Source organism: Ursus arctos, unplaced genomic scaffold (assembly GCF_023065955.2).
Source record: "Ursus arctos isolate Adak ecotype North America unplaced genomic scaffold, UrsArc2.0 scaffold_13, whole genome shotgun sequence".
Taxonomy (NCBI): domain Eukaryota; kingdom Metazoa; phylum Chordata; class Mammalia; order Carnivora; family Ursidae; genus Ursus; species Ursus arctos.
This window is the reverse complement of record NW_026622797.1, coordinates 48,113,189-48,137,650: the sequence shown is the minus strand read 5'-3', so window position 1 is coordinate 48,137,650 and position 24,462 is coordinate 48,113,189. Positions and strand designations below refer to the sequence as shown.

General features: G+C 45.5%; 1 protein-coding gene across 6 annotated transcripts in view; it reads right to left on the bottom strand.

The window, feature by feature from the left end:
* Window positions 1-18,871: 18,871 nt before the first annotated feature.
* The window catches only part of TRAF3IP2 (TRAF3 interacting protein 2), a 39,947-nt gene continuing 34,356 nt past the window's right edge, over window positions 18,872-24,462 (bottom strand). For 4 of the 6 annotated variants that reach the window (XM_044388814.3, XM_044388813.3, XM_026511629.4 and 1 more), the window contains 2 exons: window positions 21,740-21,814; window positions 18,872-19,438 (listed from right to left, as the gene is read on the bottom strand). In XM_044388814.3, coding sequence (XP_044244749.1) covers window positions 19,292-19,438; window positions 21,740-21,814 — 222 coding nt within the window. In that variant the 3' untranslated portion in view covers window positions 18,872-19,291. Of the gene's footprint in view, window positions 19,944-21,739; window positions 21,815-24,462 lie in introns of all 6 variants that reach the window. The other 2 variants (XM_057311142.1, XM_057311141.1) reach the window with 2 other exon arrangements.

Genomic DNA, 24,462 nt, shown 5'->3' with positions numbered 1-24,462 from the left:
AGGCGCAAAGAGAGAGTGAGAGTTGTTGTCATGTTTCTGATAAATGCCCCAGGTCTTCCTCTGCCACTTATTAGTCAGGTGCCCTTGAGCTGGTCCCTTATCCTCTCTGAGCCTTGGTCTCACCTCAGTTCGTCTTCTAGAGGTTGGGGATAATAGTATGCCCCTTGCAGGACTGTGCTGAGGGAATGAATTACATGTCGTATGGAAAGCCCCTCGTGTAATGTCTGCAGCACAGCAGGCGTTCAGGAAATCTTATGTTCCTTCTTACTGCCTGACTCCCTGAGCAGGTCAATGTTTAGCTACACCTTTTAAAAACCCCTTTTGGGGAGGGACGCCTGGGTGGCTCAGTTGGTTGGGCGTCTGCCTTCCACTCAGGTCACGATCCCAGAGTCCTGGGATCGAGTCCCTCCTTGGGCTTCCTGCTCAGTGGGGGGTCTGCTTCTCCCCCTGCCCCTTTCCCCCCTGCCTGTGCTCTCTCTCTTTAAAAATAGAAAAGAAAAAGAAAAAAACAAAAACACTTGTGTAGAGAGGCGGGAAGGGAGAGAGAGAGAGAGGGAACTCATAATATTTTATATACTCCGCCCTTACACATAGATTTTGGACAGGATGTGCCATATTTACTTAAGCGTCCTCACCTAGCTAGTAAAAGGACAAATCAGAAGCTGTCCCTGGTTTATCTGTGGATAAAGGACTCAGAAATAGGGAGGTCCAGCAAGCAGCATTATTGCTTCCTCCAGATGAACTGGTAGAGACGTAGAAAAACAACTGCGCCCTGGCCAGGGTGGCCTAACCTTGCACCTTTCACTTTCCTTCTGTACTTATCAGCTCATTAAGGAGTGGTTGTCGCTGTATCTAGGGTTGACAGTCATCATAACAACCAAGAAAAATTTATGTGGCAAAAAAATTACATTTCGTTAAACTTGGGAATGAGGAAATATACGTGTAGGGTAGAATTTTTTTTTTCAGTTTATTTTTTTAGTAATCTCTGCACCCAACGTGGGGCTCAAAGTCATGACCCTGAGATCAAGAGGTGCACCCTCCTCCAACTGAGCCAGCCAGGTGCCCTGAGGATTATTATCTTTTTAGAAATTACGGAACATCATTCATTCAGCCTTCACATATTTATTGATGGCTGCTATTGTGACAAGCACAGTTCTAGGCACTGGGGATACAACAGTGACTAAAACAAAACTCCCTGCATTCTTGGAGTTTAAGTTCTGGTGGGAGATGTAGAGAACAAATATAAATTAGTTACATAGTATTATTAGGACGTAGTTAGTGCTAAGGGGAAAAACAAGGCAGGAAAGGGACCATAGAATATCAGTGGGGATGAGCTACTGAAATGTGAGATCGTAGTCCAAGGAAAGTCGCATACAAGGTGTTTTGGAAGTAAAGACCGGATGGAAGTGACACGTCAGCCATGAGGATGTCTAAGGGACAACTCTCAAGGCAGGGGAAGAGTAACTGCAGAGATCCTGAGATGGGAGGGTGCCTCATGTGTCCACATCTGAGGAACAGCCAGGGGGCCTGCGGGGGAGCTGAGGGGGTAGGCGAAGCAGTTGGAGATGAGGTCATGGAGAGAATAGGCTGGTTGTGTTGGGGCTTATAGGACATGGTAAGGATTTTGGCTTTCAGTCAGGGTAAGAAAAGAAGCCACCCAGGAGTTTGGGCAGAGGGATGATAAAGTATTTTATAACCCGTATTTATTGAGCGCTTTCTCTGTCAGATTCTATTTTAAGTGCTTTATTTGTAATCTTTACAATAACCTTGTGAGGTAGGACCCACTATATTCCCCATTTACCGTTGAGGAAACAGAGGCCCAAAGAGGTTAAGTACCTTGCCTGAGGTCACACAGCTAGTAGGCACTTGGCCAAAGTCTAGACCCAGGTCACTCTTAAGCACCTCATTGCCCTGACGCCACAGGTGTTTAAGAGACTGAGACCAAGTTCTTTTTTCTTTTTTCCTCCTCGATATCTGTATTTCCAGAGCACACTTAGAACGAAATTACTTCATAGTCATTCATAAATACAGAACTTCTGCACTTAAACTGATAAATATTCCCAGTATTCTGCTTTGTGATTTCAAGTTTTTTTTAAAAAGCCTTTAGATTAGCACATTAACAAGCATGTTGACATGTTGCTCTTTAATTACGCAGACAGCTATTTCTTTTTTGCTCCTAATATAGAGGTTGATTGGGAAAATTTTTATTTTATTGTTTACAACCTTACCCTAGTGCTACCTAAATCACTACTATATGATTTCGCGTCTATAATTTATCATTTCCCTCTGCTATGAGATGAAATGCCCTTTAAAGCATTCCGCAGCAAGGTGAACACAAGTCAAGCTTGCAAAGTTCGAGAAAAAAGAATTGGAAAGAGTCATTAAAGAATAATGAAAGTTGATTTATATAGCATACAATATCAGGCTGCCCAGTTTAACAAGTATAATCATTCCAAGTCATTTTCAGAAAGCATCCAAATTTCAGCACCTCATTTTCATCATCTTTTAAGGGATAACAATAACAATACCTTATTTTTGTAAAGACTCTAAAAGCAAAATCTTTAATTTATCCTCTGGATTTCACTAAAGCTAAGGCTGAAACAACAGACAATTTTAAATATAGATTCCTTTTACCGCTGTGTGGCTTTAACATTCTACTCCTGTAGCCAAGAGTCCTTGGCTTCTGGGGCCAACTGCCTTTTGCATGCTGATTTTCCAGAGAGTCCTTAGGAGTTATTACTTTTGAGGACTATCTGCCATGACTTCAGTCCCTATAGGCAGCGGGGGTAGCGGAGTTTGGGAATGAAAACACGGGGAAAATCTCCCCCAGTAGAATCACCAACTCAATCTCATTTTGCGTTGCAGCCAGACCGCTTACGGTCCCTCCAGCTGCCTGCAAACGTATATGCCTGCCAGGTGCCCGTCGTTGAAGGACTGCAACCCGGACCTAAAGAACGAGAATAAAGTTTTCTATCCTAGTGTTTTTCAGTAAAATAGGTGACGCGTGCGGACGTGTGTGTATGCGTGAACACAAGCGCGCCAACCACGGGCACGTACACGCACGTTCACGTATTCGCGGCGTTCAGAATAAGGGAGATGGCCCCAAAGGGTTTCTTTCTATTCTTCATAAACTCTACTTAATTTTTCCTTCCAACCCCTCAGGACCAAAAGTACTAAAAGTCCTGGCCTGAAGACCTCAGAAACCATATTACTGAGTTATGTGAAACAGGAATCGGGGACATTTTTGGTACTGATTTTTACGTGGAAGTTATTTTCATACGGAAACAGCTAAAGCCAATCTAACAACGGTCTTTGAGAAGAAATGGTTAAAAGGGCATGTTTTGCGGCCAGGAAAACCACAGCAAAGTATTCCAATTAGGAATAAATTAAAGAGTGCTCTACTTTTCTGGAAGGGTCAGGAAGTCAAACTCTTGGCCGTGAGCTGCCTCTCACCCCCACCCTCGCTGACCCCGAGAACAAGTCACTCCCGTCTCTGTGAGCGCGACAGTTGCTGCCAAGTCTTGCCGCTCCTCTGCGGAGAAGAGCCAGGGATTTTCACCCGAGGCTGCCAGCCAGCATCAAGGTCAGAAGGAGGTAGCCGAGGTGCCAGGGGGCTTTCCGTAGCGCCCCAATGCCAGCTTTCCGTCTACAAAGGAAAAGTCACTCAACTCGAGAAAGCCCAATCTGACATATTTAAAGGTCTCCTAAAGAAGTTTCGTAAGCTGTTTTTTTCCTAGAAGCGTAAGCTCTTTTCCCAGATTGTGTTTTCTATTTTCCTTAAATTCAGCTGTTTTTTAAAAAAGATTTAATTTATTTATTTGACAGAGAGAGAGGGAGGGAGAAAGAAGAAGAGAGAGAGAGAGAGAGAACAAGCAGAGAGAGCAGCAGGCAGAGGGAGAGGGAGAAGCAGGCTCCCCGCTGAGCGGAGCTCCATCCCAGGACCCTGGGATCCTGACCTGAGCTGAAAGCAGAGGAGTGACCCACAGAGCCACCCAGGCGCCCCTCAGCAGCGCTTTTAACCCATGACACTCATTGGTAGATAAAACAATTCTGCTGTCTTCATAATCCATTTAAAGCTTACGGCTGCGACATCCTGGTACTCGATGTTGTGATTCGTTGCCTTACACTAACACCTGGTGACCATTTGTTCCTAACGTTCTTGGGGTAACCTGTGCAGCTCATGTGAGTGGTTAGTGGGGAGCCCAGACTGTGAGCCTAGCGCCCCAGACAGCTGAATTCGATCAAGATGTCGTGCACTCTTGACCTCTTCATCATAGAGGATTTTGCTCTTTGGACGGCATCCTACCTGTCCTTCAAGGTTTAGCTCGGTTCCTGCCTCCAGCCCAAAGCCCTGCCTGACAACTGAAGTCCTCACTGAGATCTTCCTCCGGGACCACCCGAAGCCCTATCACGTGTGCAGCTGCTGTGGCATTTGGATATGTCATCATACACCATCCTGGATTCCCTGACGTTTTCCAAGTCGAGGGCCACGTGCTCTCTTCAGCTCCCTGCACAGTGCCTAGAGTAGCGGTGAGCCCATGGGAACGCTTTGTGGTAGAAGCGAGTTGAACCGACACTGCCTTTTTCATCATTTCTTCTATTATCCTATCGAAAGCCGGAGTTTTATTTTTCCATTCACTGTAGGTCCCTCAGTGACTCAGAAGCATCCAGAGTGAGCTGCAAATTGGCTCACTCCTGGAATAGGCTCCTCACTTGTCTTTTTTGGCTTGGACATCACCAGTCTCCACCAACCATGGAAAATGGGAGACAAATTACATCCCTGATGATTGCAGTCATTAGGGAATTACCAATGAGGATAAAGGGGGAAAAATAAGTAATGGAGCAGAGCAGGAAAATAAATATAGGAAAGGATGAGAGGAAGAGAGATGGGCAAGAGGCAAATAAACAAACAAAATGACCCACCCATCCTACTCTCTGATGTAAATATATTTCCCTTTCTAAGGACACAATATACAGACTCCTTGCATGTGCGTTTAATAGATGATGACGTGCCCGTCTTAATAATGTCAGCTTTTCAGGGAATTATACGCGGAGAGAAGTGCCTTTCCAGGGTGAATTAGGAATAAGCTGGAGAGGCAGTGACTTTGGGGGAAAGTAGACGCAACAGCCTAGCAACACTGGCGCATTGTGTGCGGCGGTAAGAAATGACAGCTCAGAACGAGGCCGGCTTCTCTCTCACGTGATCAGCTTGCTATGCCCTCAACGAGTCCAGGAGATTTCGCGTTTTATAGGCTGAGCTTCCCACTGGCAGCAGCTGAAGCCGTTCATTATGCACATCGGTCACGTGATCCACTTCATCAACCGAATGGAACTGGGAGAATAAGTCACCCTAACAAGATCCTTCAGTACACTCTTAAAAACTACTTACAGATGTACTCTTCCTCCGAAGGGATACAATGAGTTTCCTTGTGCTGGGCCACATGCTACAGGAAATGCATTATCCCCGTCCAAATTCAGACAGACCAGGAGGAAGCACGTGAAAAGAAAGCAGCTCACAAAAGCACACACAGCTTTTGCAAAAGTCCTGAGAGGGGCTCATACACCAATTTATGATAACGGCAGATAAAATCCCAGGGCTCCGAAGCTCGGTTCATTACCAATGCTAATGTCCACGCGGGGAAAGGAAACCACATCAGTATTCAGCAGCGACACAAACACTGCTGATGCTTTTTATTTATGGTTGTCACCGAGGCCCCTCAGCAGTGTGCCAGATCTCCATTCGTGTTGTAACTTTAGCTACTTTATGGCCTTCCGTGACTAGCGGTGTTATGTACCCGTAGGCGATGTGTGCTTTCACACTGTGGCTGGTGAGATAAGCAGCCACACTTCGGATCTCGAATCAGGGCAATTTCGTTCACATTCAGAGCAGGTAGAATGAACATTTTTGTCAGGGAGTCCAGGATCAGATTCACCTGTCATTGTTAAATCTTCCGATTTCAGTTGGTGCGATCGATTTATCGTTCATTCAGTCAGATGACAAATACTCATTGAATACCTACCATGGGCCAGGCACTGTTCCAGGTGCTGGAGATACAACAGTGAACAGAGTCCTACCGTCATAAAAAAAAAAAAAAAAAGTACATTCTAGAGGGGGAGAGGAGGAGGCAGCAAACTAATAAATATGTAACATGTCAGAGAGTGTGTCTGTCAGGACAGGCTGGTTATTTTGTGGCAATAACCCATCTCAGTGGCTTAAAAGGACAAGTTTACTTCTCACTTACACCGCATGTTCCTTGCATGTCACCTGGGGGCTCTGTGCGCCTTTACTCCGGCACCCAGGCTGCCTGGAGATCCATCACCTGGAGTGCGGCCAGTCTCGTGGGAGAGGGAGAAGATGGTGGTGAATTGCACCTGGATCTTCAAGCTTATGCCTGAAAGTGACATGTGGCACTCTACTCACATGTCACTGGACAAAGCAAGTCACATGGCTGCATCCAACTACAAAAGTTTAGGAAGTGCAACCGTACCACGTGTTTGGGAAAATCAGACACGCTTTGTGGGCAGAACTGTCCCAGATGATAACAGTTGCTATGAAGAAAAAAATGCAAGGTAGAGGAGATGGTGTATGGGTAGGTGGTTTCTCCTTGATGTGGAGGGTCAGGAAAGGTCTGTCTGATAAGCTGACATTTGAGGAGAGATCCTAAGAGAGGGCTATTTGGATGGGGGTGGAGACTACTTCCTGCGGAGGATACAGCAAGGGCAAAGTGTGCCTGGCATGTGTGAGGAACTGCAGATTGAGGTGGCTAGTGTGGAGTGAGCAAGGGGAAAGCTGAAGGAAATGAGGTCAGAGAGGTCAGAGAGTTGTGGGACACTAGGTAGCATCTCATGAAAAGGGCAATGGCCATTGCAATTTTTTGCGTAAAGACATGGTCTGAGTTAGGTTTTAAAAGGGTCCCTGTGGCTGTTGTGTGGGCCAAGCAGGGAGCAGTTAAGAGGCTTTTTCAATAATCCAAGTGAGGTAAGGGGTGGATGGGTCATGGTCAGATTCTGGGTATAGTTTGAAGGTAGAAGCAACAGAATTTGCCAGTGTATTGCTTAACAGAGAAAAAGAAGATTCCAGGATGACTTCAAAGTTTTGTTTCTTCTAGTAATCCCTGGATATACATGAGGATTACCTTGTCTCCACATTTGGCAATATCACTCGTGTGTAACCTCCTCCAGAAATGAGTTGAGAGCTGGACAGCCAAGTGGAGATATGGCTGCCGGGCAGTCAGCTTGAGTTGTGCACCAGCTACGGGACTTATCTCCCCACATTGGCCTAATGTGTGCTGTCCCTTAAGGTTTATGATCCAAGTTCACTTGTAAAACCAGAGAATGAACTTCATAATTACAAGCAAAAAAGAAGCTTATGACTGAGTCATCCCCACCTTATCCCCCCGCTCCATTCCTCTGCGAACCTTAGAGACCACTACCAAGAAACCCACCTATTACAACGCGAGGTCCGTCCTCAGTGGACACTAGTATGGTGATAGGTCACCTCCAATCCGAGAAATCATTTGAATAGAAATCTTAACAACGTTGTGATGTTCTTCTGAATAGTGTGTCCCCTCTTTCTGCTCACCCTGACTTCCTGTAACATGGCTGTCCACATCACTACCACCCAGTAAATGGCACGAGAACTCCCTACCACACCCAGGCCTTCTCTGAGGTCTTCTCCAGCAGAAGAGAGCATAGGTTGATTGCAGAGTTTGCCAACTACCATACAGGAATGAATAAAAGTCGAAGCTATTTTTGAAAACTATATTTTTGGAGTATTTGTACTCAAGAGCATTTATTCATTCAACCAACCTTCGCGAACTCCTATGCATGTACCACTGCTTCGAAGATTCTAGACACTGAAGACACAGCCATGAATAGACTATATAAGGAATTCATATTGTTGAAAACTGGGAAAGTGTAGAAAAGTATTTTTAAAAGATAGAATTTCCACTAAGACATAACTGTTATTAGTAGTTTGGTGCCCAGAATATTTTTTTGGTCTTTTTCTAAGCATACATAGCCTTCCTTTCTGCTTTTCTAAATAAAATTTACAACTTTGGACTTCTATAATACATTAAAAATTGTTTTTCTTATAAAAATAAATCATAGCAGATATATAGTATTTGTTGAATGAATTGTTTATGGAGACAATAAATTACATAGAAGCAAAAAATTGAAAATGAAAGTCACCTATAATGCCACTACTAAAAGGTAAATATTACCATTAGTAGTTTGGGTTATTCAATATGGTTTTGAATAATCAGCACATTTTTACAACATTGCTGCACGACAAATGATTTACTTTTTAAATGAAAACTTTCTCTTTTTTTTTCTAATTACAAAAGCAACATGCCATTGTAGATATTTTGGAAAATACTGAAAACAACAAAAGGAAAAACTAAAAGTCATTCATAGTCCCACTGCCCAGTGGCAGTTCTGTTTTGAACATTCTCCAATTGTCAGAAAGCAAGAATTCCTGTTGCCTTCTGAGGTCCATATAGCTGGACTAAGAATCAAATTGACATAAGGCAGATTAACAGGAGAAAATCAAATTTAATAGCATACATACAGGGAATTCACACAGACATGGGAATTCCAAAGACAGGCAAAATGAGGTCTATATGTCATTCTGAACTAAGAAGGGGGTAGGGAATGTGGGACTGCAGAGGAAAGGAAAGTACTTCACAGGGTGATAAGAAGAGCAGATGATTGGTAATTAGATTATTTGCCCTGCCGTATAGATGGGTCACCCAGATAAAACTGATCTCTGCTAATAACCCTTACTCTGGGAAGGACCCCCAGTTTAGATTCTTCTATGTAGTTAGGGAAGGGACAAAGATTTCTCTTGAGCCTGTAGGGTCTTGACTGCCTTCAGCTCAGAATAATCTTCATGCCAAAGTGGCCCATCTTGGGGTGGCGTGCCTTCATTCCCTACACAATCTTTTTGGAAATTTTTTCCAGTCTTTTCTCTGAGTAGTACAATAGGTTGGTTAAGAACCTGGGCAAGTTACTTAACCTCTCCAAGCCTCAGATTCCTCATCTATAAAACAAAACTAGTAACACCCACTTCATAATATTGGTGTGAAATTTAAATGAGATAAAACATACAAACTACTTTGCCCAGTAACTGACACATAATAAATGCTCAATATGAGATCTCTTGCTATTTTGCAAGATATTTCTACACAGCTGGTCATACTTCATATGTACATTTTTATCTTTTTTTTTTTAACTTAACATTGTATCATTAAATTTTGAATTTTGAGACAATTTCAAATTTTTGGAAAAGGTGTAAGGTACAAAGAACTTTCTCCCCTAAACCATTTGAAAGGATGTTGCCAATCTGATTCCATCACCCCTGAATATCATAGTGCACATTTCCTCAAACAGAAACATTCCCTTCTAGAATTCCAGTCCAACAGCAAAATTGGGAAATTAACACTGACATATTGGAATCTAATATTCAGACGCCAGTCAAGTTTCTCCATGGCCTGATAATGTACTTTGTAGCAAAAGGATCCTGTTTCAGAACCACGTAATGCAATTATTTCTCGTATCTTCTTACTTTCTTTCAATCTAGAATATTTCCTCCTTCTTTCCTTGACTTCTATGTCCTTGACACTTTCAAAGAACATAGACCAGTTATTTTGTAGAATGTCCCTCCACTTGTGTTTGATGTTTTCTCATGATTATGTTCTATGTCTTTGTCAAGAACACCCCAGAAGGGATGCTGTTTTCTTGTTGTATGTCATTAGCTAGCATACCCGCTTTGGCTGTAACAACCATGCTGGACCACCTTCCTACACAGATAGTGCCCTCACCCCTCCTGGGCTCGGAAATCCTATAGTGAGTTACCTCTCTGCAGGGATGCCCTCTTCACCCTGCCTGGACTCAAACACCCCACACACGAGGCTATCCCTTTGTACGAACAATCCCCTGGCCCCATGCGGGCTCTGAAGCCCCATGCTGGGCTGCCCCCCAATTCCCAATCCTGAACCCACCTGGGATCCAGCAACCTTCACTGAGCCATCCACTCAGCCTGCTTTGGTTGTGACACGGAGCCAAGCCAACCCTCTGCAGGAATGCCCCTCTTGTCTTGCTTGGGCCCTGCGCCCTGCACCAGGCCTCCCTCTCATGCAGATGCCCTCCTCACCCCAATTTTCTGGTGCTCTAATTCTTTAGTGGTTTGTATTATCTCTCTATCAGTTTTTCCTCGAACTATAGAAGTCTCTGTATATATTATTGATGGTCTATCAAATACTGTTTTCGTTCCAACAACAATCTAAAAACACCGATATAATAAAATATAAGCTTATTTGGTTCAACTGGGATGCTTACTTTATAGCCACATGCTCTGAGTGCTGGTGCTCTTTGTTTAAAATTGGGTTGGCTGGCACCACATGATCATTAGTGTGGCAATAGGCAACTTGTATTGTGTTGGTCATCTTCAGAGTGGCATTCCTGGCATCAAAATAACAAAAACCATCTTGCTATTTGATGAAAATCATAGTGAATTATCTTACCAATGAGAAAGCTAAAGTTGTTCTTTTTCACTGATAAGATGCAATTCAATGTAGTCTCTTAATGTATTTAATAAGTTAATTTGATTTCCCATCATAAAAATAGCCATGCCACTTTAATTGTCACAGGCTAATGAGAAAAGAGCTGGGCCGACTTAACACACAGATGATGCGTTCACTCAAAGGGAAGGCCAAAGGAAGCGTGGCACCAGCATAAATGAAGTTTTACAGTAGTTCAAAGAGAGAAAAATGGAGAGAAAATTGAGTCATTACAGGTCTCATGGTAGCATAGGCTGAATTCAAAAGAAGCGAGGCAAAGCAGTCACTTAATTCAGATTATAAGCAGATGTGTTGGTTTGATTCTGTGTTTGTTTGACATACCAGCTTGCCAATATTCTCCATGAAGAAATTTTTGTGAGGAACTTTTTTAAAAAATGATTTATCGATATTATATTTTGGAGCGAACCACTTTTAAATCAGTTGGACCAATTAAAATAATCAACTGATAGTTTCAAATGAGTAACCTGATGGGAGGAAAAATTATAATAATGATAATGATTGTCCATCACTATCAACACCAAATATTTAAGTCCACCGTTGAAAGATAAAATGCAAAAAAGCATCTTTGTTTGCTCTTATAGTGACATGTATAAATTAAACCCAACATTAGCTATTTAGTTTCAGCAAAATGTTACCACTTTTACAGTAAATCGTTGTTTTTTATTTGAATTTATCTGGTGAGGTCATTTTTACTTAATTTGTAAATTTAATTTGTTTTTATAGTGTATTTTTTAAAGATTTTATTTATTCGAGAGAGCACGTGTGTGCGAGAGAGAGAGGGAAAGAGAGAAGAGAGCATGTGTGAGAGAGAGCACAAGCAGGGGGAGCAGCAGAGGGAGAGGGAGAAAGCAGGCCCCCCACTGAGCAGGGAGCTTCATGAGGGGCCCAGTCCGGGGACCCCAGGATCATGACCTGATCCAAGGCAGACGCTTCACTGACTTGAGCCCCCCAGGCGCCACCTTATAGTTTTTTTTAATTGCAAAAACTACATACCATAGAATTCACCATCTTAACCAATTTTAAGCATACAGTTTGGCAGGGTTAAATATTCTCACATCGTCGTGCAGCACATCTCTAGAACTTTCTCATCTTTGTTCTTTAGTGAGCTACGAGTATGACGCATTTACACCTAACCATATATTGGTACCTATTTAAGGAATGATAATAATGAAAATTACTTAATCCAACATGGGGGAAGTTTCAAAAGAACATTTTCCTTTGGGAAAAAAGTTTGAGAAACACTAATCAATACGGCAACTATGTTTCAATTTAAATGTTTGCTGAACCAACCCTCCCCCCTTTTCCTTGGCGGCTGGATAGCTTGGAGCGGGCTGTTTTGGAGGTGACAATGATACCTCATTTCTTGAAAAAGCAGAGCCAGGGGAGAGCATAGCAGTTTTCCCAACCTGAATTCAAAATTTCCTTTTTAATAATAGGTATAATATGAACACAATACTGCCTTTCAAATTACTTTTCAAAATGGTTTCAAATCCATTATCCTATTTTTGAGGCCCCACTGTGAATCTCTAAAGTTAGTTTCCTTTAAAGTCAAACATCATTGCCAAGTTTGATATGTTCTCCCTTTAATCATCCTAGCCAGTGCTGCTGGGAGTCTCGCTCCTTAGCAACCTGAGAGAGGGAAGAAGGCTGTGTCCAGGGGCCCTGATTGTTCTGTGAATCTGCTGTGCTCCGGCCTCAGCAAGAAAACAAACGAATGCTGACGATCTCCTCTGGAAAACTAGATGCAAGTGTTTTTAGCTTAGAAGCTCATATGCGGACTCTTCTAAGGCTTCATTTTTAAAATGAAGGATTTTTTTTGTGTTAGGATTTGCTATTTTACTTTTTGGAAATAAAATATTCCAAGTGCCCATAAATAATCGTTGGTTATGAGGGAGGAAGCAAGAAGGAAAGGGCAAGAAAGGAACGTTTACTGAGAACCTACGACCCGCCAGGCACCATTCTAGAAGATTTATATCATCCGTCTTACCTTATCCTGACAGTCTTCCCGGGAGTCGGGTCTGTCGTCTTCATTTTAGACCTGAAACTCTGAGAGAAATAACTTGCCTAAGGTCACACAACTTGTAAGTAAGTGAACTGGGACCCACATTTGGGTTTGTCTGATTACAAAGCCACTCCATCTGCGCAAGCGAGAAGCTTGTTAAAAACTTGTTAAACTTGTTAAGACAGACTCAGTGTGGTCAGTGCTCTCTGCCACATATTTTGCTTGGGGCAGTTGGACAATGCCAATATTCATTCATGGAGAGAGTTTCCTTGCCTGTTCCAGCAAATCATCATTTTCTGCTTTCCCATTTAGTTATTCGTAGATTTGGCTGACGGGCTCAACTTCCAACATTCCGCACTCCCTACTCAGTAGAGCACAGAAACCGTTTGCTCTCTCCCAGCAGATTCCAGCACCGGCCAGGTCCCTGCCTTTCTAGATCATTGGAGAGTGCAGTGTGAAAAGCACATCATTACCTGAGCCACCCAGGGCCTCCCACGTCCTAGATTTTAAATAATTTGAAGACAAGAGCCATGTATCACTCATCTTTGTGCCAAACATAGTACCTTGCACACAGTAGGCGTTTAATAACCAATTGTAGATTGGTTGCTGATCTCTAGCTGCTCCCACTGTATGACCTTTCTGGAATTAGCTTTTGAATACCTGTCTCATTAGACACAGTAGCGTGATGGAACCAGAACCTTCCTACTCACCCTGGGACTTCTGCTCCCTGTGCCTTTTCGACACAGAACTGTACGCTGGTATCCAAAGACCTCATTTAGAATCCTGAGTTTTAAAAACCTGGATGTGGAAAGGCCCTGTCCACCTGGTGTGGACCGCCCCCCTTCAGTCACCTCCCAGCCTGGTCTAGCGCCTGAACTTTGGGATACTCTTTTGCCTGGGAGGGTGAGTGCATGAGACTTTCTCCACCACTGACGCCAGAGCTGAAATTATTTCTTCGGACATTCATTTATTTATTAGGGTCAAAGGTCAGGTGATGGGTGAAGGCGCCACCAGGGAGGGCATCGACTGGGGGGCCGGGGCTTGACAATGGAGCAGGAGCCCTGGTGCTGGGCATCCTGGGGGAGGAAAGCAGGGGCACCGACAGGAGTGGGGAGGGCGTTTGGTGCCGCTGGACGGTTTTGCAGGGAGGCGCCTGCACAAATTCTCCCCCGTTCAGCTGTTCTGCCATAACCTAGAATTGTCTTGTGTTCTTGGAGTCTGTCGTGAATGAGCACCCTGTTTTGAAAATCAATACGAAGCTAGGATGGGAGACGTTTTCTTTCAGCCATAAAGTGAGAACAATGAAAATAGGACTATCCTAGTTGATCACGATTTTTTTGGCGTTGTAACCACAAAAAAGGGAAACCTCTTTTTAATTTGGGAGGAGTTTCTAAAATCTTCACGTTTTGTGCACATTTTGAACCCGAGACTCTACCACTGTGGAACCCATCTGAGAGGGATTTAAAGCTCAGGGAAACAGCCGCTCTCTGCAAGTTTCTGAGTCACCGAACTTTGTAGATAACAGATGGGAAGATAGAATCACTTAATCCCTGAACTCAAGGAACCCTTGGCCCGAAGCCCAGATATCACAGGATGCTGAAAATTGGTCGGGTCCCAGTCTCAACCTAAACGCTTTTCTCCTCTCCCTGGAAGAATGCCGCTTTTGACCACCGTCAGCCCGGAGCCTGGCCTCCCGTTCCACCTCGATGCGCGCAGGGACAAGCGGCCTTCTGCGGAGGGCGTCGCCCGCAAGGTGGCAAAGGCCAGGCCGGTACCTGCGGCCCAGCTGCTGCTGAGTGACGAGGCCGGCAGCCAAGCCCCGCGCCAGCTTTTTCTAAAGCAGCCCTTTAGATAACACTGATTACGTTTCCCTCACTAGAGCCTTGGGCTGATTGAGCCCCAGCCAACTTCTCCGGGTAACAAAGAGGAGGGGAAAGTAATCCAAACACGGGTTTTATTATAAAAACCAGGGAGTGAGAGAAGTATGTTTATTCTGTAAGATAACACACCTGCTCGGGCCCGCGAGGCTCATTTCCATCAGTTGCCATGGCAAACTCGTTACACTTCAAGGCCATGTGGCTTTGTTTCCTTTGGAGATCTGGTCCTTGTCCTACCTTTCCTAACAACTCCGACACAATGACATGGAAGCCTGCGACAGCATAATTGATTTCTCCTTCCCTCCATCCGCGGTTTACATTTGTTGGGCGCAGGACTGAGGCTCCCTCTCCTTTGAACTCCTGGCTAACCATGAAGGCATGCTTCAGAGAGCCGTCCTCATTAACATTCCAGGTCCCTTCCCCGTCAGCGATACACAAGCCCTGCATCAATGCCTCCTTCCTTCCAGTTTTACAAACGAGGGGCTCGGTTCCGTGTCTTGCTGCGGACCCAGGTGCCCAGGCGCTCCGTGCGGGGCGAAGCAGCACGCGGGAGAGACTAAAAATAGAACAGCAGTTTGGACGCATACCAGGGCAGCTACTCCATCGCAACTTGCTTTGCACACTAAGCCTAATGGGATCCATCAGGCATGAGTTCTCTCGCGCGCCCTCCCCCCTTCCCCAGCTGCCGCCTACCATCAGCGCCTTCCTGGTGAAGGGAGCAGAGGGAGGTCAGGCAAGGGACAAGAAGCGTGTGCCCTCGTGGTTTTAGTTATAAGTGTTGGGAGATCTGGGGGCTGCAGCGATTCTTTCCATACGAGTGTTTCTAGAAAAGAGCAGGCAGGCCCGGCACGTGGTCACCTTTGCCCAGGTACACTTTGGTCCAAGACTCTGTCCTGGTTTTAGCAGAGGCTCAAATATCGCTTCCTAAACACCCTGGTAAGTGTGATCTGGACCCACGCTCATATGGTCCTTGAGAAGTGAAACGGGGAGCTCAACTACACTGTGTCCCTCCCACAGGTCCCACCTGTTTGGCTTGAGGCGGAGGACTTGGGAGCGAATGCACAGTCACAGATGGAGAGGCCGTGGCGCACGTGGGCGAGTTGGCAGCACGAGCGTGCCCAGGGTCCGTGAAAGCTTCCCAGCTCCCACCAAGTATCCTGGGATCCTATCTGAAAGCTTTTCCTAATAGAAAATGGAACAAATCAGTATGGAGTTAGGAACATGCTATCCTGCTGGGCACAAGGCCTCCCCAGATGCCAGCTCTTTTGGTCGGGCGAGGCTTTTTGGTGTCGTCCATGTGCCTCCTGATAAAAGGGCCCTTTCCTGCAGCCTCCCCCGACTCAAGGGAGAGTGATCAGGACCCATACCTTTCTCATTTCTTCGCCTGAAAAGTAATGCAGATTTTCCAAACAGCTGTGCCTTATTCCAACAAGTGCTACTCTCGTCGAATCAGAAGCATGGGGAGTGGGGAAGATGAATATTACAGAATTTAAAAATAAAAGCATTTTTCATTGTTTTCACTCCGGAGATTGGCTAGATAAAACTAAAACCTAATTGATCTAATGACAGATTTTATCTGTAAGCTTCAGGAAGGTGCCAAGATCTTTTAAATTGTGCTTTGGTTTTATATTAGTATGAAATAAATAAATATGCCAAACTACTTCAAGAGAAGTCACACTCCATCTAATCACAGCAATAATTAATTCCCCGAAGAATCTCCCCCAGAACAAGTTGCAACATGATCATTTAATCCTCCAGCCACCAGAGGACAGAGGTGCGTCTTCCCTCAGGCCTCCTACGTTCATGAGGCTCAGTTTACCTCCGGGAGATACTGGGTCATTTGTTGAACAAATCTACCATCGAAAGCCAGAAAGCTTTCTAGGTTTGCCAAGTAAATGTCAGCAGACTAGACACCAGGATCTCTGGGTTCTAGTCCTAGGGTGAACTTAAACAAGCCATGGTTTCTGCATGGTGCGTGATTTCTAGGGGCCTTGTCAGATTGAAAATTCCAAATGGTTCCGGAAATAAATGATTTAAGAGTTAAATTTATTTCGGTGCTTTCTTTCTTCCTTTCTGGTTTTTGTTTTTGTTTATTTGGTTGGTGGGCTCATATAGAGCTATTTAGCTTGAAAAGTAGCACATAATTCTTCAGGATGAGAGGCATTTCTTCTTTGCAGTATTTTCCCACAGTCTAACCTTCCTTCTCTTTTCACTCGCCACGAGGAGGTGGGGCTCACTGATTCTTCTTGGTTCATTAGGAAGAAACAGAAAGATCCTGTGTTTTGAGAAACTCTTTCTGGATCATTTCCCAATGATCACAGGACTTTGCAATCCCTTTGGCAAAGGTGATGGTGACAATGGGGTGTTTGGCAAACTGGTGGAGGTGGTTAATGAAGTGGCTGAGGTTAAGAAAAATGCTCTTGGCAAAACGTCACGAAACAAGGCCTGGAATGCTCAACACGGAGGGCTTCCCTCCCTTGCTGACTGAGAAAAACTCAATCTTTAAATAGGTGATTTATTTAATAGGAAAAACAGAGTATCAACAACAGTCATTCTTCTGAGCCCTGAACGGAGAAAGAGCTAGTCTAATACTTAGGTTGTAGCCATGCACTGAGATGTGTCTGGGTGATATAGAGGTTAAGTTAAACTAATGAGGCATACGTACGTTCAGTCCCTGAAATTAAAAATTACATTTCAAAGTTTAAGTTAGTCACTAAATATTAGATAAGAATCTAACCTTGTGTTCTGCATACCACACCCCTAAAATCAGTTTCGGTCTGAATAAAGCCTTGTGGCCAAGGGGTTATTTTTTACTGCGTCAGCCCTACCCCACATCCACCCCCAAAATATCTGCAGATGAAGGCACGAGGACGGGGATAACATCTAAATAAACCAAGTGCTAATCTTCGTGTCAGTGCTCTAAAATAGCTGTTAAAATTCCTTTGATGTCCGTGGTCATCAGATTTCATAGAAACTTCAAGGGTCAAACTTTCATCATCTGGCCAGGTGTTTTGTGTGAGTGTGAGTACTTTTTGTTTTGTCTTTTTTGCTTCCAGCACTCCCAGCTGTAACACTTTAATGACTTTGTGGGACACCAGGGACCTGCCCTCGTCATTCACCTGGGGTGGGAACAGTGGCTGAGAGCTCAGGACACGTCTCTGAAGGGAGGAGGGGTAATAGCATCACATTATTAAACCCTTGCAAACTAGAAACATTTCAGAGAAATAATCGCTGACGTCATTTTATTTACAATTGTGTGAATCCTTAATGATGGTGTCACCTCCAAAAAAGATAACAAAAAGAGAGGAAGAAGACTTGAAGTTTGTGTTTGGGGGGTTTCTTAGGCATTTTAAGTTAGTTAAACAAGATAGTCCCACCAGGTCTCAGACGCTGCAGCACTGAAGATGGTGGTTAGTCTTCCTTCAGGTAATGATTGCTTCAGGCAGATTAGCTTTTTTCCCTTTACCTGTTTTGTTTTGTTTTTTTAACAAAGACATTCACCTTACCACTCAGTAGACATCTAGGTAACCACAGAAGTGAACCTGTGTTCTTTGCAATTCATTAGCAAACCCTCTTGTTCATAGCTGGTGACGTCCCTCCGGTGACGTACAGGAGTCGGACAGTCGAGCCTTGTTGCGGAGATTAGACAGGGAGCAGGAAAGCAGTAGCTCCCCCCGCCCCTGCCTCAGAATCTTCACATTAGCTGACCACGCAGGCCATCACTAACGGCACCCCGCCTTGCTCTGTAGCTCATGGGGATTATATAAATACTCATCATGTACAGGTATGTTTGTGTTTTCTTGAGATCAGATGAGCAAGATATACGTTTCTAAAATTACTAATGTGAGGGTGTTGAAGAGATTTAAAAAAGAAAATGTCCCTGTTACGAAAATGTAATTTTATCTTCTGGACAGCATAATTATGAAAACTCAGTCATTCCTCAAGAGTATTTAGAACTTAGGTCCCAGACCTTAACCCACTTAGGGCTCCAGAGATACTTTTGTCCGCATCATTTTAGAAGCGAGTCCTCAGGGTTTCAGGCAAGTGAAAGGACCTGCTTAAGGTCACGCAGCTGACTAGAGCACAAACCACCGCTCCAGCCCTTCTACCACCGCTGTCGCGGCCTCCCGCACACGGATGTTCGTACGTGCAGAGCCAGGCCCTATTTAGAACCTATTTGGAATCATGGTTGTGTTGTACAGAGTGGTTTTGTTAAAAAGTTCTACTGCAAGAATAAAGCTCTGAAGATTATGTTAAAAGGGACTGTTTAACTATCCGGCTCTAATCCTTTCATACAGCCCAGTCTGTTACATTTATCTAATATTACATCTAAGCAGCTTTCCTGAAGCAACTGCCCCTATCATTAGGAATTAACACGCATCTATCTCCTTAGAGATAAGTAAAATACAATCTTACAAAAGAGTAAACATTTTATTTGTACACCATTCGGAATGGTCTGAGGACACACGAGCATCTGGCTAACTCATAAAAGTAGCTGGAAGCAACGGGAGGGTGTTTGTGGTGGCTACTGCAACCTTGCTAGGCAGGGAGAGGCCCCGAACGGACACGTCAGACTGTCATGAGCAACATCCTGGGGGCGTCAGAATTAGGGAATACAGAGCAGCCACAGCCGCTTTTTCGAAAGGCAGGGTCTGTGGAGGTGTCCGCAGGAAGAACGGTCTGCAGGACAGGTCCTCTGGGGTGGGGAGGAACCCTCTGAGAGGGACTGCGAACAGAGAGCCTCTGCCGGAAGAGTCTTGTCGGACAGCACCCCCCCCCGCACATGTGCGCGCACACGTGGCATGACCCCAGGGGTCTGGGGATGGAGGGTGTCACAGGGGCACCACCTGAAGCGTGGGCAGGGGCCCCCGGGGAGGGGCTATGTACTCTTCCTCCCTGAGCAGCCGCAGCAGGATGTTTTTCTTATTCTTGGGCCAGCTGTAGACGTGAGTGTTCTGAAGCCAGGTGGGCACGTGCTCCTATGGGAGAGAGAAGCGGAGCAGTGGAGGCCTTTAGAGAGAAACCTGGATTCCAGACCCCAGGCTCAGTTCCCAAACCTTCGTGGGCGTGCCCTACTGAAGTCTCCCGGGAGTTGCGCTGTTTGGCTTTCGGAAGGGGTTAGCATGCGAATCGCTCCCGGCTGCGGTGTAAGCTGTAGAGCTCATTATGGAGACCACATGTGCGCAGCGTCTTCTGTCAGCCTCCCAGGCTACCTGCCCTTTGCATTTCAACGTGCTTTTCACCACCCTCACATAAAAGGGGTGGGACGGAGGTCACGCAGAGTGATGTGAATTCCTTTGTGGCTTCAGAAGGAGTATGCCGAGGCTGTGGGCTTAATCTAATTCATTATCCTTTCATTCCAGCCACACAGATCTGGCCTGCAGTGGAAGGAGCCCACCAGATCTGTGATCAGGCAAAAAGCAGAAACTGTAAGCCAGGAATCATGAGGGTACAGTTTCGGACTGCCCTCACGGAGCGGACATTCTGTTGGGGAGACGGACAATGAATAGTAAAATATATGGTGTGTTCGATGCTGATACATAATGTGGAGAAAAATAAGAGAAAGGGGAGAGGGCGTGCTGGGCTGAAGGCTTGCAGCTTTGAGTGGAGTATATTTAGGAAAGGTCTCACTAAGAAAATAAGCAAAGACCTAAAAGAGTAGAGGGGGCCAACTTTGTGGGTGTCTGGGTCCACGCAGTGCAAAGGCCCTGTGGTGGGGGCGTGCCTGGCCTGTTCAAGGAGCAACAGGCTGGTTGGCCAGAGAAGAGTGAATGAGATAGTAGGAGAAGAGGTCTGGAAGTACAGGGGCCTGAGTCAGACAGGGCCTTGTAGGCTTTTCTCTGAGTGGACGGGATCCCTTTGGAGATTGCAGAATAAGCTTAGAAGCAGCACCTGCTACATGTCAGGCATCATGGTGGGTGTGGATGACACCCAAATGAAAAAGACACAGTTACTGCCTTGAGGAGTTCAGGGCCTAATGATGGAATGTAAATGAAAATGTAAAGAAACTATTTTCTAGGCAATGGTGTACCAAAGGGGCAGGAGGTGGAAGCAGTCTACTTTGAGCACAGGCAAAAGGGGGTTGTCTGAAGAAGTTTTAGAAACATTAATAAAATCAACTAAAAGTAGGTTTCCTTTTCCGTCACCATGTTTCCGCCAGCCCTTCCACCCCCAACCATGTCCCATTGACTCAGGGCACTATAGCTAAGAGCAGAAGGCCCAGAAACATGAAAGAACATGGCAGGTGTGAGGGCGTGCTGAGATAGTCCAGTATGACCAGAGCATAGAGTCACTGTGCACACCGTGGGGAGATAAGACTGAGCAAGTGGCACAGCCCTCCTCTAAGGGGCCTCATCTGTCACACAAAGAAAGGTGGATACGATCCTTTAGTCAGGTGGAATCCACCACACAGTTTCTAAGCTGGAGAGCGACAGCTCTCTACATTTTGGATGTTCCTCTTTGATGGCAGAGCAGAGGATGGCTAGTGGGGGGTCAAAGTAGACAGGGAGACCACTAAGGAGATCCTACAGCGGGAGCAACGAGAGCTTGGGCAAGGGATGGAAATGCACACTATTGCACAGGGTGTGAGCTTCGGAACCCTAGGTCGTCTCAGCGGGCCTCTGCCTACTGCAGCTCAGAAGTCTCAGTGCAGTCCTGACATTTAGGGATCCTTGCGGGTGCCGCTGGGCCCGAGCTCAGGGGGCTGTGGTCTGACTCTCAAGACGTTCATCACGCCTCTGCCTTCCCCTTGCCAAGCCTGGAACATGGCTTCAGATGGTTTTTTTCTCCATGCCCCCAAACCTGCTGGCATGTTCTTTTGGTGTAAAAACCCTCATATGAACCACAGCAAAGCTCACTTTGGTAACTGTGTAGATTTAAGTCCTGTCATCTACAGATATGAGAGCTGAACTCTGTGCACCAAAATCCATCTGTGGACAGTCAGCAAAAAATGTACATATCTTGACTTTTATGTATGAGAGATAAGAAGTATCAGATGAACAGTCTTTTTTTTCTCTCTCATGAGTTAAAACACAAACTACTTCTCTGTGTGTAATGGTTGTTTGAACAATTAGGACAGTGATGGTCCATCAGATAACACCTTAAAACCTTCCTGATTCATGCTGCTGAGCTGAGTGCTACAACTTGTGGATCTTTCTGCTAACGCTGTTATCTCTAAGGACTGATAAAGAGTTTGCAAGCTTTTCCACTTAAAACCCCAGATAGCAAGCACACCAAAGCTTGAATTGTGAGGTTTTTTGCCTGCTTATTTCTTTGTTTACCTTCTTAGCATTCGGGAAGAGCACAGGGATGAATCTGAAATTCATGCTTCCTTGTTTTATGAACTCGATCTGCATCTGGAACAGAAAGAATTTGAAGGTTTGATTTCAGGAATGAGGAGGAGGAGTTAATGGCACCCACAACCATGCAAGCCCCCACAGTATTTTTATTCTGATTTCCTTGAGTGCCACACACCGAGACTTTTAAGATCTCCCTGTTACACATGCGTGCCATTCACTCGTTCATTAATCATTTATTGAAGGCCTATTAAAAGTCACACTCTGTGCTAGACTTTGGGTTTCAAGGATTAGGAGGATACCTTCCAGGGTGTGCTGAGCTGCCTTGTATTGGCTCATGAAAGCCAGTTGTAGGCATTCCTTCCTAATTCTGTGTTCAGTGATTTTACACTGGTAGCTTGAAATTGGCCATAATGAGAGTATTTATACCATGGAAATGGGGAAATGCTACAAATCTGGGTTTTTGCTTTTTGTTTTTGTTTTTTTGAGAACCAGTTTACCAGAACACGGTGACACAATTCCTATCCTCCCAAAGCCAGCAGATTGGTGAGCAGGAAGAAGGGTAAGCTGCCAACCACTGTGAAAAGTAGAAACAAAATGGGGGCCATCCATTCTGCATCAGTGATTTGAAGGACAGTTACAAGGGAGGTGTCACTTAGATACTGAAAGACAAGAAGAACTTGGTCAGGCAGGGGAAGTAAGGGTAAGGGGAAGGACATTCTCAGTAGAGGAAACAGCACGAGCGAATGTATGGAGGTGCGAAAGAACGTTGGTGGGGTTGGGATCAGCTAGCAATGCTTTGTGGCCAGAGCACAGGCTGGGCTAGAGAGGGAGTGAGAGATGAGGCTGGGCGCCACTGTGAGGAGCTCTGCCCGCCACACTGTAGGTTCCCCACACAGTTCCAGTTTGCTCTGACACTGCGGTGGCCCCCAAAGACTTAGCTGCCAAGAACTCTATCAAACCCAGAATTTTCAAGGTGAGGGGAGCTGCAGTCTTCCCAATGCTGTGACCAGCACAAAGCTCTCAGTCATCTGATGACAGGGAGATGAGGAATTACGTGTTCCCAAGTATTTCATCTTCCAATTGATTTTTTTATCACTGAGAAGTCTTCATTGTGCAGGGGAATAAAAACAGGACAGAGAAGAAAGTGACAGTGGTGACAGCTGGTTATTGAAGTCACCATAGAGACCCCCTCATAAACACACACACACACTCACGCACATACGCGAATGCTCCACGAGGTTTTTTTTTTTTTCCCCTCAGAACCATGTCTTTTAAAATGCAGAGGACCAAAAGCATATTTTAAAATGATCCATGTACTGTGCCCCGTGAAAACACCAATCACCAGGACAAACATGTGAAAAGAAGGGCACAGGGTTTCTAAGTTACAAGTGAAGAAATGGATTTAGTCTGACTTCCACCCAGGACACTGAACGCATACAGTTTTGCTCATCCACTAGGCTGCCCAATCTGCTGGCGGGCCAGACAGCAGCAGCCTCTGCTAATTTTCTCTCCTGTTTCCAGATACTGGCTTTTTGTGAAGTCGTTGGCCCCATGATGCAGTAACTCGTGGCTACCTCTTCGTTCCCTCTGTCCTAGAGGCTTCTGCTGCCTGAAGGGGACCGGGAGGGAGGTCTTCTTATGTGGCCTCTTCAACCCCTCCAGTGATAAGGCAGGGCCCAAGGCATCGTTGTCCCCAGAAGACTGAGTCTGGACTGTCCCCAGAACTGAATTTGGTTCCTGGCGGGGCACCGTCAGCCTAGCTCTGAGGTTGAGCATTGCCACACACCAGCAGAGCCTGACAGGCTTCCTCAGGAACTGGCAGGGACCTGGAGCCCTTCCCACACACCAGCTGTCAGCTCCCAGGACTGGCAGGTTCCTAGAGATGCAGACAGGACATGGAGTGCTTTGGGGCTGTGCAGACATGCAGCAGCCAGCCGTGACCATTTGCTGGGCCCTGCCCATGGGCTGTCAGGCTGGGAGAGGATGGACTGAGGGCATGCTTAGCTCCTGATTCCTTGGCCTTACTCTCTGACCTCACCACCTTGCCTTGGCCTTTACTTTGGGTTGGTTCTAATCTCAAATAAATGGTCGGCACTTGGTAGAAGAGGAGACAGACGGGGAAGCCCCCCCCCCCCTTTTTCCTGTGCTCCTGATCCACAGGACAGACCTGGACTTAAGTCAGCTTCCCCTGAGGTAAAGCTGCCGGTCTCATGCCTGCCTGTGTCCTGCCTTGTGCCGCTCACTTATTCTGTCGGGGCCACTTCAGCGTCCTGCCCCACATTCCTGTCTTAGTCTGTGATCCTTTCTGTCCATTCCAGCTGCCTGTGGAATGTTCCAGTTGGAATGGAGCTTACAAGTTCTAGTCCAGTGGATGTCAAGCCTTTTTAAATCTTAGAACCCTTGGTAAACAAACAAGCCTGAGAAAGGCAAACCAGCTCTGGCTGAGGTGGGGTGGGAGCCCCAGAGCCGCCCTGACCTCCAGCACTTATGGGCACCCAGTAGGGACTCCATAGGACATTCTGAAAGTCACGAGTCTAGTCCAGTGTCCTAGTCAAGCAGGACCGGTCTCCACAGCATCTCTGTCATCCTGGAAAGCAGGAAGATCGCTAGCTCACAAAACAGCCGATTTCAAAGCTGGGTGATAATTTCGGTCAGAATATTGTATCAGCTGCTGAGCAAGCTTAACTTCCTATACATTTCTCCCA